Source organism: Lissotriton vulgaris, unplaced genomic scaffold (assembly GCF_964263255.1).
Source record: "Lissotriton vulgaris unplaced genomic scaffold, aLisVul1.2 SCAFFOLD_1742, whole genome shotgun sequence".
Classification (NCBI taxonomy): Eukaryota; Metazoa; Chordata; class Amphibia; order Caudata; family Salamandridae; genus Lissotriton; species Lissotriton vulgaris.
Window position 1 is genome coordinate 167,737 of NW_028249354.1, and position 12,479 is coordinate 180,215.

The window sequence follows — 12,479 nt, forward strand, 5'->3', positions numbered from 1 at the left end:
AAATGTGATATAGTGGCTCGGAGTTCTATTGTTATATCATGGTTGAAATATCGGCCTTCAAAAACATCACATCAACTGTATCAATCTTACTACTCAACCAAAAGGTAAGCCTAGGTATGTGGATGTGAAGGACATTCTATGCTTACCTTGAAGATGTAGTAATTATTGCAACCACCCACACATCAGCATTGTGAATAGTGTCACAAGATTGACCCCACCATCATAGTGGTCAACAAGGAAGTGCACATAATTTTTGTCACTCAGTTCCTATAACTATGTGTGTGCTACTACCTTGTTCCATTCAATGACATCATTCAAACCCTGTTGGTCAGCCCGTTCCTGATAGAACCATCTGGCCTCCTTGGTAGTCAGTCAATTCTCAATGCTCAGTGCGTCTCCCCATACTTTTTCTAAGACGAGCCATTTGATATCTCTATGATGATGTTTCTGTTCTCGATAATGTCCCACCAAGCGGGTAGTCAATTTGCCGGCCATGATGGTACTCAGGTGTTCCTGAATCCTGATCTTAATCTTTCGGGTGGTCAAACCAATATAGTGAAGCCTGCATGGGCATGTCAAACGGTATATAACGTTGGTGGTGTTACAGTTGGTAAATTTGTTCAAATACCACGTTCTCCCGTCCACCAGTTGCAAATTACTGACTTTCCCTGTCAGGACATATACAGAGCATCCACCGCATGGGTGATGCCTTGCAGGGAGTCCCGTAGTCTTCATCTCCTGCCTAGTGCGAGTATGTACCAACTGATCCTGCAGGTTCCTAGATCTTTTAAAAGCAAACCTGGGGGGGGGGGCATAACAAATCAATCTGTGCTCAAAATCCTCAGCCTGACAAAGATTAGCTCATGCGGCCAGGAGCCTGTGCATTTAGCGCATGTCTAGCTCATGGCTGCCTGACCTGAACAAGAAGAGTGGCTGTCCGGTTTACCTTTGCTCACCCTGACAGACACTCTTCTTCACTGGAAAAAGGTGAGGGTCGTGGCCTCTTCGACTGTACGGACAGGCCGCAGCTGGAAACCTGGGCTCAGACAACGTTAACTTGTAAAAATGTCAAATTAATGAAGTAACAGTATCACAAAATGTGCCGCATTATGCCCCATAATGTATCTTTTCTCACTGCATAATTTACTCCACTTCACCACATAATTTGGCCCGCCTCAGCACCCCCACCCCTGTTTCATAATTCCAGTGGCCCTGGCTCTGGTAAACCACACACCTTGAACACCTCTTCATAGAATGAGTCTGAAAAAGCAAGATAGGTTGACTTTCCTGGACAGTATTTGGCTTCCATGTTCATTTATTTAGTTTTCTTATATAGCGCAATAGCACTTCATTTCATTTGTTTATCCAGAAAATCTGTGTCCGCCTCCCATCATGCCACTCATGTTGATGTCTTAAAATGGAAATCTGATTTTAGTGCTGGCTGGGTGGTGGGCAGGGCATATATGGTGTTCTCAAACTATGAAAAATGAGCTTCTTCAAAAATAACCGACTTAGAGTGAAGTGCGGTGAGGGTACAGGTGCAGACAAATTCCACAAAATGTATTTTATTTCTAATTGTTTGGAGATTTTGTTGGGCTACGTTGTTGCCCTGTTTATTCATGTACCATTTATGTGGTTCCTAAATGCAATTCTCTGTTTGGGTGCCTACCGAACTGTTGTGAATTTGATGCGTTAGTGCAGGTAATATATCCAATAAATGTCTCTACCAGTTTGTAGATAAAAATATTTCAACTCATATAAAAGTCAACACATCCCACCACTTTCCTGAGTTTGCTTCAAGGCTAAAGGTAGTTAAACAATTGTATTCTCTATTATGTTGGTAATATTTTCAAAATTTACACGCAATCACATGCTCATAAGAAAGTGTTTCTATTTTATAGCATGCTGGTGCTTAACATTTTAAGCCATTACTTTATAGGCCATAAACTGAACACTCCCGTTATAGATAATCTTACAAGCTTTACCCCAGGTACATACTATGTGAGGAGGGCCTCCTCGTCAGAAGAGCTTGAAAAGTTGTTTTTAGGTTTCGCCTGCACATCGCTTGTGCTGTGCTTTAGAAATCTATTGTTTTTTAATATAAACTTAAAAGGGCCTCCTGTGCCATTTACCATTTCTCCATTTCTATTGGCTTTAGAATATTTTCCTGCATTTACCAATGCTTGACCCTCATGTGCTTCTCTTATCAGTTTCCTGCAGCCGAAATACTGTGAACAACCGCTTTGGTGGAACTATATTTTCATAAAGTTTTGCCTTTTACTCTTGCAGCATATTTATATAACAATTTATCACCCAGTGGGATAGAGTGATTTGCATAGAATCACAGAATGTTGCGCAGCGCTGCAGAGACTCGAACCAATCGCCAGATCTCGAGTCAGCAGCTCTGGCCACTGTGCCACACCCTCTCCACTTCCGTTTTATCTGCCAGGGAGCTCTTTCCTTCCCCCCGGACGATGATTGATGAAAAAATCTCTTTATTCATTACGTAGGCGAAACCGATGCATTACCAATTCTTGTTCATATTACTAAACCCTTATCCTTCCCACAAAAGGTCCCTCCTCCCATCAAGAATTGCTTTTTCCTGTTGTGTCTCGCATAAATATGGTAAGAAACACAGAAATATATAGTATGGTGAAATTCTGTGATAAATCGTGTTCAAACTAATGTTTTATTCATACTTGTAGATGCTTGTTAACACGCATCTTCGTTTGAACCCTTTCACGCTAGGGGAAGATTTTTTGGGTGTGGCCAGCAGGACCAGTCCCCACGTCTTAGTGCAGTGCTGGGACGCAGTCTTCTAAGGCTGGGCAGCCAATTTAAAATGCAGTATTACTCCTCTACAGTGGGGTAAATTAAGCTGTGATCAGGCCCGTGGAAGCATGCTAGACCATAGCTTGCTGAGCACTGGAGGTTTTTTTTTCTACAGGGACAAAATCTGGCGAGATGAGATTTCGTCTCTATAGAAACCCCTTATAACCAGGAAGTGTTTGCTGTCAGAGCAGTGCTAACACTATCTTATAGGTAGCTATGGAAGGCTTGAAAGCTTAATGAAGATAAGAGATACCATGTGGACTTAAGAGTAATAATGGGACTCTGCAATGGTGACTTCCAGTCTCTTTCCGAGGAGGCAATGTCATCTGCGCTGGGTGATCCTGCTGCAAAAATACAGGCAATGGACTCTAAATAATGAGGCGGAAGATATTGGCCTAAAAGGGAAGTGTGTACAGGGAGTGCATTTATGACATATGATCACCCACATTCAGGAAGTTCTTGGGTTTGACCAAGCACCTACCCTTGAGGAAGGCTTTTTGCCAATATGAAGAGCGCAATCCAGAGCAGACAAACTGGTGTGATGTTCTGAGGCAAATGGTGCTTAAAGAATGAAGCGGATGTGGACAAATGATCGGTTTCACGATTTCTGAATTTAAAAAAAATTCACTGTCAACTTTTGAAACCGGCTTTTCGCTGTTTGAAATGGGGTCTCCATTTGGCAGTGGTTCGCACCCTGTCCAAGTAGGGACCCTCTCTCTAGTCAGGGTAAGTTAGACCCTCAGAATAACCCTGCTCACCCCCTTGGTAGCTTGGCAAGAGTAGTCAGGCTTATCTCGGAGGCGATGTGAAAAGTATTTGTACACACACACACAAACACAGACACACACAAACAGACACACACACAGTGACAACACTACAAATGGATTCCACACCAGTTTAGAAAAATTGCCAATATTTATCTGATTAAAATAAGACCAAAACAACAAAACTCCAACATACACAAGTCAAGATATGAATTTTCAAAGATTAAATAGTTATAGCTTCTAGAAATCAATGCTTGCGCTTGACCAGGACAAAGTACCTTAGATGCATCAAAAATCAAAGACGATGCATGGAGCAGGGGAGGTGAAGCGCTAAAAAAGCAGGTGTAGCATCAGTTCCTTATGGCTAAGCAGGTCATTGGAACGTTGTCGCTCAGGGACAGTGCATTGCGCAGAGGAGGTGATGCAGCACTGTAGATAGTGATTTGTTGGTTCCTTAAGGCGGTGCAGAGTCATTGAGCCACTAACTTCCAGTGACGATGCGTGGCGCAGGGGAGGTAACGCGTCATTTGTGGGCACGATAACTTGGTTCCTTACTGCGGTGTCAATGATGAAAGTGACGCTCAGGGACAATGCATTGAAAGCCAAGTCGTGCTGCATCGAATGCACGGTTTTGAAGTAGGTGCTGCATCAGAGTGGTGCGTCACAGACTTTGGTGATGCAGTGCTCGAGACTCACTCAGCTATGGTTCTTTGGAGGCTTTGCGGTGAAACGTTGAAGCCTGCGTTGGAAGCCACGGTTGTTGTGTCAAGCGGGACCATGCTTCGGTGCAGGCAGCTGCGATGTGTCAAGTTTTGTAATGATACGCCGGTTCCGTAATGACGCTTGAAGTCAATGCATTGATTTTTCTTCTTGTTGCACCAGAACTCACTTCTAAGGGCCCAGAACTGGAATTGGCACCACTTGGCAGCAGAGGAGCCCAGGTGCTGGCAGATAAAGTCTTTGATGGCCCTGAGACTTCCAACAAGGATGTTCACCTATGGGAAAGATAGGCCTTGCTGTAGTGAAAAAACTAATTAAGCAGATTTCCCATACCAGGACATGTAAAACTCACAAGTACTGTCCTACCTATTAATTACATTGCACCCTGCCCCACCCCTGCGACCCCCACCTACCTCTCCACTCCCATTCCCTGCCAGCCGCTGCTGCTATTATGGCTATAGTTTTGGAACTGTAGCCTGCGCAGAGTGCTGATCCAAAAGCTTCCCTTCTCAGATCCAAAATAATTTGGCAAATATCTCAACGATTCAGTCAAAAAGACTAGAAGAGAAGAAAATGCTACAGCCAAGTACACCTTTTGCTGCGAAAAAATATTTTTTTTCTCACAAAAAAGTGGCACAAACTGTACAAATAAAACGTCCTTTTCGAGGCCAAGCCTGACGTTGGGGAGGGGGGGATAAATTTGATCACAAGTGCCAAACACAACAATTCTGACTATGGAGGTATTGATTATAGAAAGACTTCTCTTTTCTATGACAATTAGAAACCTCAAATAACCGACAAATGGGTTCTGTCAATAATAAAACATGGATATTCTGTCGATAATCAGCCTACAAGAATCTTCAGGGAAGCACCAATGCCAAAAGATGTGGTGAGATGAAATAGCTTCTAAAAGGAGTAAAGGTACTGTTGTCACTTGGGGCAATATCAGAAGTGTGGGTTCCAGAAAGAGGTTAAGGTTTTTATTTTGTTCGTTTTCAGGTGCCAAAACCAGATGGGTCATTCAGACTAGTCATGGATCTGAATGGACTAAATAGTTTGGTAACCCAACTTGCGTTTCAAATATTTTAACTCTCCAGGAGGCGATAACATTGGAATCAGAGATAGATCTATTGATGACTAGATCCCCTGGATGCTTATTTTCGTGTTCCAATTCAATAGAAAAAAAGAGATCATGAAATTCAATTTCCTTGTTGTATTCTCGTTTGTAAACAGTGAACAATTGAACCTTAGTTTATGTTTGTCCTTTTCTAGTATGGACTGGGACGGGGGCTGAGTTTTCGGATAATGAAACATAACTTATTAGTAATCTTCAATACCTGAACCCTTAGTCCTCCCCGTCACTGTCCAAGACCCCCTCCCCCCTTGACAGCCCCGTTGGTCTCTCATTCCTCAATGCAGCTTCCTTAAAAGCTAGTCTTGATGTGAGAAACAGGGTTTAGTAATACAAATATACACGGGTCTTTGCAAACTGTGTTTACAAGGAGGCCACCCTCACATAGCATGGACTGGGATGGGGAGGACTAAGGTTTCGGGTAATGAAGATTACCGGTAAGTAATGTATTCAATAATGTACATGGTTCCTTCAATCCATAAGAAATAGTTCAAAACCTTGACTATTCCTTGCTGTCTTGTTGTTTAATTTATGTTTTAAAAAACTATTTTAAAACCTCTGACAATCTGAGGCTGTTTATAGAACTATGCATTACACAGCTGTGTCCTTTCTCTGGTAATGTCAATTAGTTGTTCTTTACGAGTTGCTGTAATCTTTTCTACAGTTTTAGATTTCTGTTTTCTTACACAGAATTACCTTGAACAATGGGCCACTCTACAAGTGCTGCCTCCAGAGGAGGAAACAGATCATCCTCCTTGAAAGGTGCCAGGGCTCCAACATCCAAACCAGGCTCCAAGAGCTCCAACCCAGCTTCAGGAAGGGCAAAGGCCACAACTACATCCTTCTCAATGGGCAAACCCACAGCTCAGGGTACGCACTCTAAGGGTACCACCATCTCTGCACCCTCTTACAAGGCTGCTAGCAGTGCCCAATCCCATCAAAAAAGCAATTCTGGTAGAACATCATCATCTAATATAACCCTGGGGAAGGCAGTCAAAGCAAAAACACAGGGTCAGCAAGCCAACCCAAAATGGCATGAATGGCGAGAAAACCGCATCACAGCTTCTGTAGCACACAAGATTGCCAATAGCCATTTTGTGAATGATAAGAGTTCAGAGGTGCCACAGTCTTATCTCAAGGCAGTTGTGGGTCCGAGCCCTGTCATACAGACCCCAGCTACGTCCTGGGGAATTCAGAATGAAAAGAGGGCAGTCCAAGAATATGAGCACCTCAAGTCCAGGAATTCAAGAGGAGGCATCAAAGTTGAAGACTGTGGGACCTTCATTCACCCAAAGAAGACCTGGCTGGCTGCCACTCCAGATGGTATTGTTAAGAATAACTCTACTGGAAAGCCCATTGGCCTCCTGGAGGTCAAGTGCCCATACAAACACAAAGACCACACAATAAGAGAAGCCTGCAAAGATGACAACTTCTGCTTGACCCCAGCTGGTGGTTCCTACACTCTCAAGAAAGACCATCCATACTACACACAGGTGCAGACACAGATGGCAACCACAGGTGTCAAGAAGACTGACTTTGTGGTGTACACCGAGAAGGAGACTACCATTGCTCCTGTTAAGTTTGATGCTAAGTTCTGGAAGGTGACTGAGCCCAAGCTGGAAAAATTCTACAATGATGCAGTCGTTCCGCATTTGGAGAATAATAACCACTGAGCATAGAGTAAACGAGAATACAAAATTGGAGGATGCACTGGGTTCCATCAATGTCAAAGTTATCAGATGTCAGTGTCAAACCAACTAGGATACATTTCCATAATACACATGAATCGCTCGACCCACATTCTACAGTAAAGTAAAAGTGTAACTTTGTGAAAGAACGAGGTGCATACCCCTGTTGAAGTTGTTAACATTGCAGGAATTTTATTAAAGAAGATATCGTTTTGCATGCAACACCTGTAGAAAAAAGACTCTTGCTAAAATACCTTTATAGACGTGTATATATGAGAGGAAAAATACTTCTCAATAAACGTTGTTCTTTACAGTTGTTATATATAAGACTAGATTGTTTCCTTATTCATGTTTTTCAGAATATTTGATATTATCAGCAAGGTGGCATCATACACTGCTTGAAATTTATTAAGTTCCATAAAATGACCCCTCCTGTATTCATATGGAATTGTTAATGTTGCTATATATGTACAATGGCGACCGCATACATATTGCTAACATGAAGGTCCACCTGCCCGATTTCAATGCTCGCCCAAAAATGTAGTCCTCTTTTACTGTTCCATTTCACCAAGCAAAATCTGGTGGTAAGAAACATTAAAAACATTATAATGCTCCCCCCGCCATGGGAGAAGACTCTCATGGTGAGGGGAGCTTTATATTTTTTCTTAACAAAAATAAAATCCCATTTTGGGATTTTCAAGAAAAAAAATGCATGTGTGCTGCAGAGGTGTGTCCTGCTGAGGCAGCCCGCAGCACACACTAATATGCACTGCCAGAAACCGCAGTGATGGAGGTTCCTGGCAATGTTTTTTTTAGGTCTCGTAGCGAAAACACAGCGCGTCAGCGCTGTGTCTCGCCAGAGATCTTTTGTTGCTGACCCTGCTTCCCAGGAGACAGCACCTGGCGCGCGCATCGCCTTGGAGGCGAGTTGAAACTGCCACGCGCACGCGAACGCGTGCTGTGGCCAGGCGCTGTCTCCTGGGAAGCTCAAGCACCACACACGCATGCGCATACACACAGACACACACACAAGCACCCATGCACGCACGCACATACATACATACATACATACAGAGACACCCCCCTCACACATACACACACGCGCGCGCACACACACACAAGTGCAGCGAGGCCCCCCTCCCCCGCCCTCACCGTCGCACACATACATACACACACGAGCATGCCCACACACACAAGTGCACCAAGCCCCCTAAGCCTTTTCGAACTTACCTGGCCAATGTCGGGGACTCTGCTCTCAGCACGCGGCGCCCAACCTCCTGCTGGCGCGGCCCCGGGGCTCTACACCGCTCACAGGAGCCCCGGGCCGCTAGACGCATTGATTCCGCCTGCCTCCTCTTCCGGTCTGGACGTGACCCCGCCCCGTCACAGGCGACCGTGCCTGACTTCCGGGGCGGCCGCGGCGGGTTTTCCTGTTGTAACATACCACCACCGATCCAACCCCAGGTAAGAGTCAACAAGTGTTACAGTCTGACATTCGACTAGGCTACTACCATTATTATGGCATGTACGTGCTTTCCCAATCTGAGCACCACTTCAAGAGGAACTGGGTGCTCAATTATTCGACCTGTCTTGTTTGTCGGTTTAATGTTGTGAGAGGCTGGTAGATAGATGACTCATGTTTAGCTTAGAACTGGTTTGATATGTTCGTGTGAAAGTAAAATGAATTGACCTTGGAAGACCTGTGTTGTGTCTTGCGTGTACCGACTGACGGTTGTTCGGTAGGGTTTATCAGTTTTTTCTCAGAAATTAGGTTAATCGGACCACTGTTTTAATATCAGAGGATCCATATTACAATTGCGAGAGTTTGGGATTCAATGGCGTAGTACTAAATGAACGGAGAGAACAAACCCTAGGCCCCTGCCATACACCCCCTCCTCCCCACGCCCCCCCACCCCCCCAAAAAAAAATTGGAAGCGCAACTATATAAAACGGGAGCAGGATGGAAGGCGATTAGAAAGTGAAAAGGCTGCAGCAGCAGGAAATGAAACAAGTGCAGTACCAAGGTCACACATGCACCGAGGGCTGAGGTGGCACCAAGAGTCTTTTTCCACGTACTCTTGTATAGAGGGCGGGTCAAGCCTGTTCACTCCTGCGCCAGACGCTCAGTGTGGAGGTGGCTGTCCAGAGAGGCCGAGTCGCAGGGCAAGAAATGTGTTATGGAAGTCCAGACCCCTCATTTGGCTTTTGCTGATAGTTACCAGTTAACGTCCTGACAGTAAACCAGACACCCACGTGCATCACCAGGGGTAAAAAAAAAAACTAAAAAAAACCACCGTCGATAGCAAGCGCAGATACGAACGGGTCCTTGAGGGAAACTAGTGTAGACATGGGGGAGAGGTAAGTGGATGAAAGAGCGGCAATGGTATTGTTGAGTGAGATAGTGGCGGAAGCTCGGGGCAATCCAAAGGGGATCGACTTTGGGGGATGGAGAAAGTTCTGTCAAGGGCCTGGCCACAATGAGTCCGGCGGGTCAGACTGTGTAAATGAGAGATTCAGTGCACTAAGAATCAACTATGCTCCCTCCCTGGCCTCTGGGCCTAGTTGGCCCACCCCATGAACCTCTCTGGGCTCTTTGTCATTTATTGATTCAGGATCCCACATTTCTTTCTGCCCCCGTTGGCATCTGCTACAGGTAGACTGGAGCTCGCAAATCCTCCTTTACTCCGATTCCCGAACCCCCTTCTTTTAGGCATATATTTAAAAGCAGGTACCAATACAGTCAGACAATTTCCTGCCTCTGGCTTCTGGAGTGGTACTTTTAATGCCAAGTAACAATGCTTTCAAGCAACTCAAGCAATGCAAGTCAGACAGCCTATGTGGCCCAACCAGAAACCAATAATTACACACACATTCACGAGAAACAACTGCTGCATAGCACTCAGAGAGTAAGGTAAATTTGGGATTGAGGGGGGGGCGGAGGGGAGTTGCAAAAAAAGAACGCAGACCAGTACCACCAAGAAAAAATCACCTCCTGCGTGTTCTTGACACACAGACCTCAGATGGTCCCAGGCTTTTTCTCTTGCTTATTTAACCACTACACCTATGTCTGTTATAGCTTTTTTTCCCTTCTTAGGTCTCGTAGCGAAAACACAGCGCGTCAGCGCTGTGTCTCACCAGAGATCTTTTGTTGCTGACTCTGCTTCCCAGGAGACAGCACCTGGCGCGCGCATCGCCTTGGAGGCGATTTGAAACTGCCACGCGAACGCGTGCTGTGGCCAGGCGCTGTCTCCTGGGAAGCTCAAGCACCACACACGCATGCGCATACACACAGACACACACACAAGCGCCCATGCACGCACGCACATACATACATACAGAGACACCCCCCCCTCACACAGCATCCATGTCATTGCCGCGACTTTCGGCCAGTCCTGTTTTTACAGCCTACGACACTAAGCATGCTGGGACTAGTAGTTTTACTCTACGTATACCACGCTATCAGCCCGCGAGTCTCGGAATGTTCATTACAGTTACTTGGAATAAGGAAGACTGAAAGTCATCCCCATTACTCGTGACGTGGGGCCATTTAACAGCCATGACTGCAGCCTAGACACGGGCTGTGCTGAGACTCAGTCGGAGCCTCAGCCGCCAATTCCCACCCTCCCTATGTATTGTTGGGGAGGGGGGTGGGAGTGCTGGTGGGGGCAGGGAGCGAGCAGAGATTCAGCGCTGAGGCACGGGTAAAGAGAGGGCCCGGGCGCTGTGAGCGGAGGTATCATTGACATAAGCCTGCGCTCTCAGAGACTGCGGACACGGAGCCTGATGGCCTGCTGCCGCTGAATCCGAGCCCAGAAACATTATGTCATGGTGTTATAAAGCGATTACCGCCTCCCCAGGGGAGGGGGCGCTCGGGTCATCCAGCCATTCACACGTGTCAGCTGAGCCCAGCCTCCCTCGCTTTGTCTGCCGCTTCATAAACAAACACTCCAGGCCAGAACCCACACACGGGAGTCGAGAGGGCACTCACGGGGATGAATACGCACTCTGCACTTGCTGGGTGCTTGCTTACTTGCCTCGTTTCAAGACAGTGGTTGATTTGCCAGTGAGATACTCGTCACTTAATGCTTGTTACTAGCCTATTAAACATTGGTGCATGGGTTTTGGCGTACATTTATTAACATATTATACACTCGATGCCTTGAAACCTTTTGATGAAACGTGCGCTATACAAGAGTATAAGAGATTAACCATTGTTATTTGTAATATCAATACATCTAAGTCATGTAAATACAACTCATATTGCATTACAAATGCTATAGGTGTCACATTTGCAAATGTTATAGCTATTGGCATTGTCATACACAATGCCAATAACTCAAACTTTAATGCTGCGAGACCTATTGCATTGTAAATGCTTGTTATAAATGATCTCTTTGGTGGGAATTTAGAAATGAGGCGGGTGGCTATTCCACCATGGTAATTTTCTCCGCTCCTATGGCGGAACGAGGTGCTGTCTGCCAACATATAAATCTCCCTCTAAATCTTTTTTGCTTGATCTAAAAGGACACGTCCTTTGTAGCTGACTCCCCCATGACCTGGCCGAGCTGACTCCACTGCCTCCAGCCAAGCCTGTTTGGGCAGCTCCTCGCCCAGTGGCCAAGCCCGATATCATCAAAGCACAACATGTCATAAACCCCTCACTGCATACAAGCCCTGTTTTCCACACACACACACACACCTGTCCATGATGCTTGTTTATGACCCGTTTTATGATGGGAGGGGGCTCGACCTTATTGGCATTTCATCGATATCTGATGGGAGTTCTGGATCTAGCGGGGTAATCCATCACAAACTGGACATCTAGAATATGTGCTGACCAGCATGACTTCGCTCTTTGTATTATTGTGGAAATATTTGTATTGCCATATCGTAAACTTAAGAATTCTTGCCTGCAGCTGTTATTTCTGTATATAAGGAGAAGCCTGGTTCTGTAAAAACAAACAGTCTCCTGAGAACTTACGGCACGTGTTGTCGTACTTCTAGGACGCATGTTACTTGGTTGCAGCCAATAAACTCGATCTTTGACTTCATCTAGAAGACTCCGTGTTTCTGTAAGTCCAGAACAGGGAGAACCTAGAGGTCTTCGGGTGTGATCCCCTGGCACCACCGGGTCTCTAAAAACCCGGCACCTCACTACTGCTGAGCGTCTTTTTTCACCAGAGGTGACCTCAAACATGTGCTGCCGAGTGCACTTGTTCAACAGTAGTGACCCTCAAACATGTCCTGCAAAGTTCCCTTGCTCATTTGAAGTGACCCTCAAAAACATACCGCCGAACTCACTTGTTCACCAGGGGTGACCCTCAAACACATTCCTCAGAACTC

The 12,479-nt window shown here is 45.6% G+C and overlaps 1 protein-coding gene across 1 annotated transcript; it reads left to right on the forward strand.

The window, feature by feature from the left end:
* Positions 1 to 6,152: 6,152 nt before the first annotated feature.
* LOC147663592 (uncharacterized) lies at positions 6,153 to 7,276 on the forward strand. The gene has a single exon (XM_086950335.1). It carries the CDS (start codon positions 6,153 to 6,155, stop codon positions 7,119 to 7,121), a length of 969 nt encoding a protein of 322 aa, XP_086806461.1. The 3' UTR covers positions 7,122 to 7,276.
* Positions 7,277 to 12,479: the final 5,203 nt, after the last annotated feature.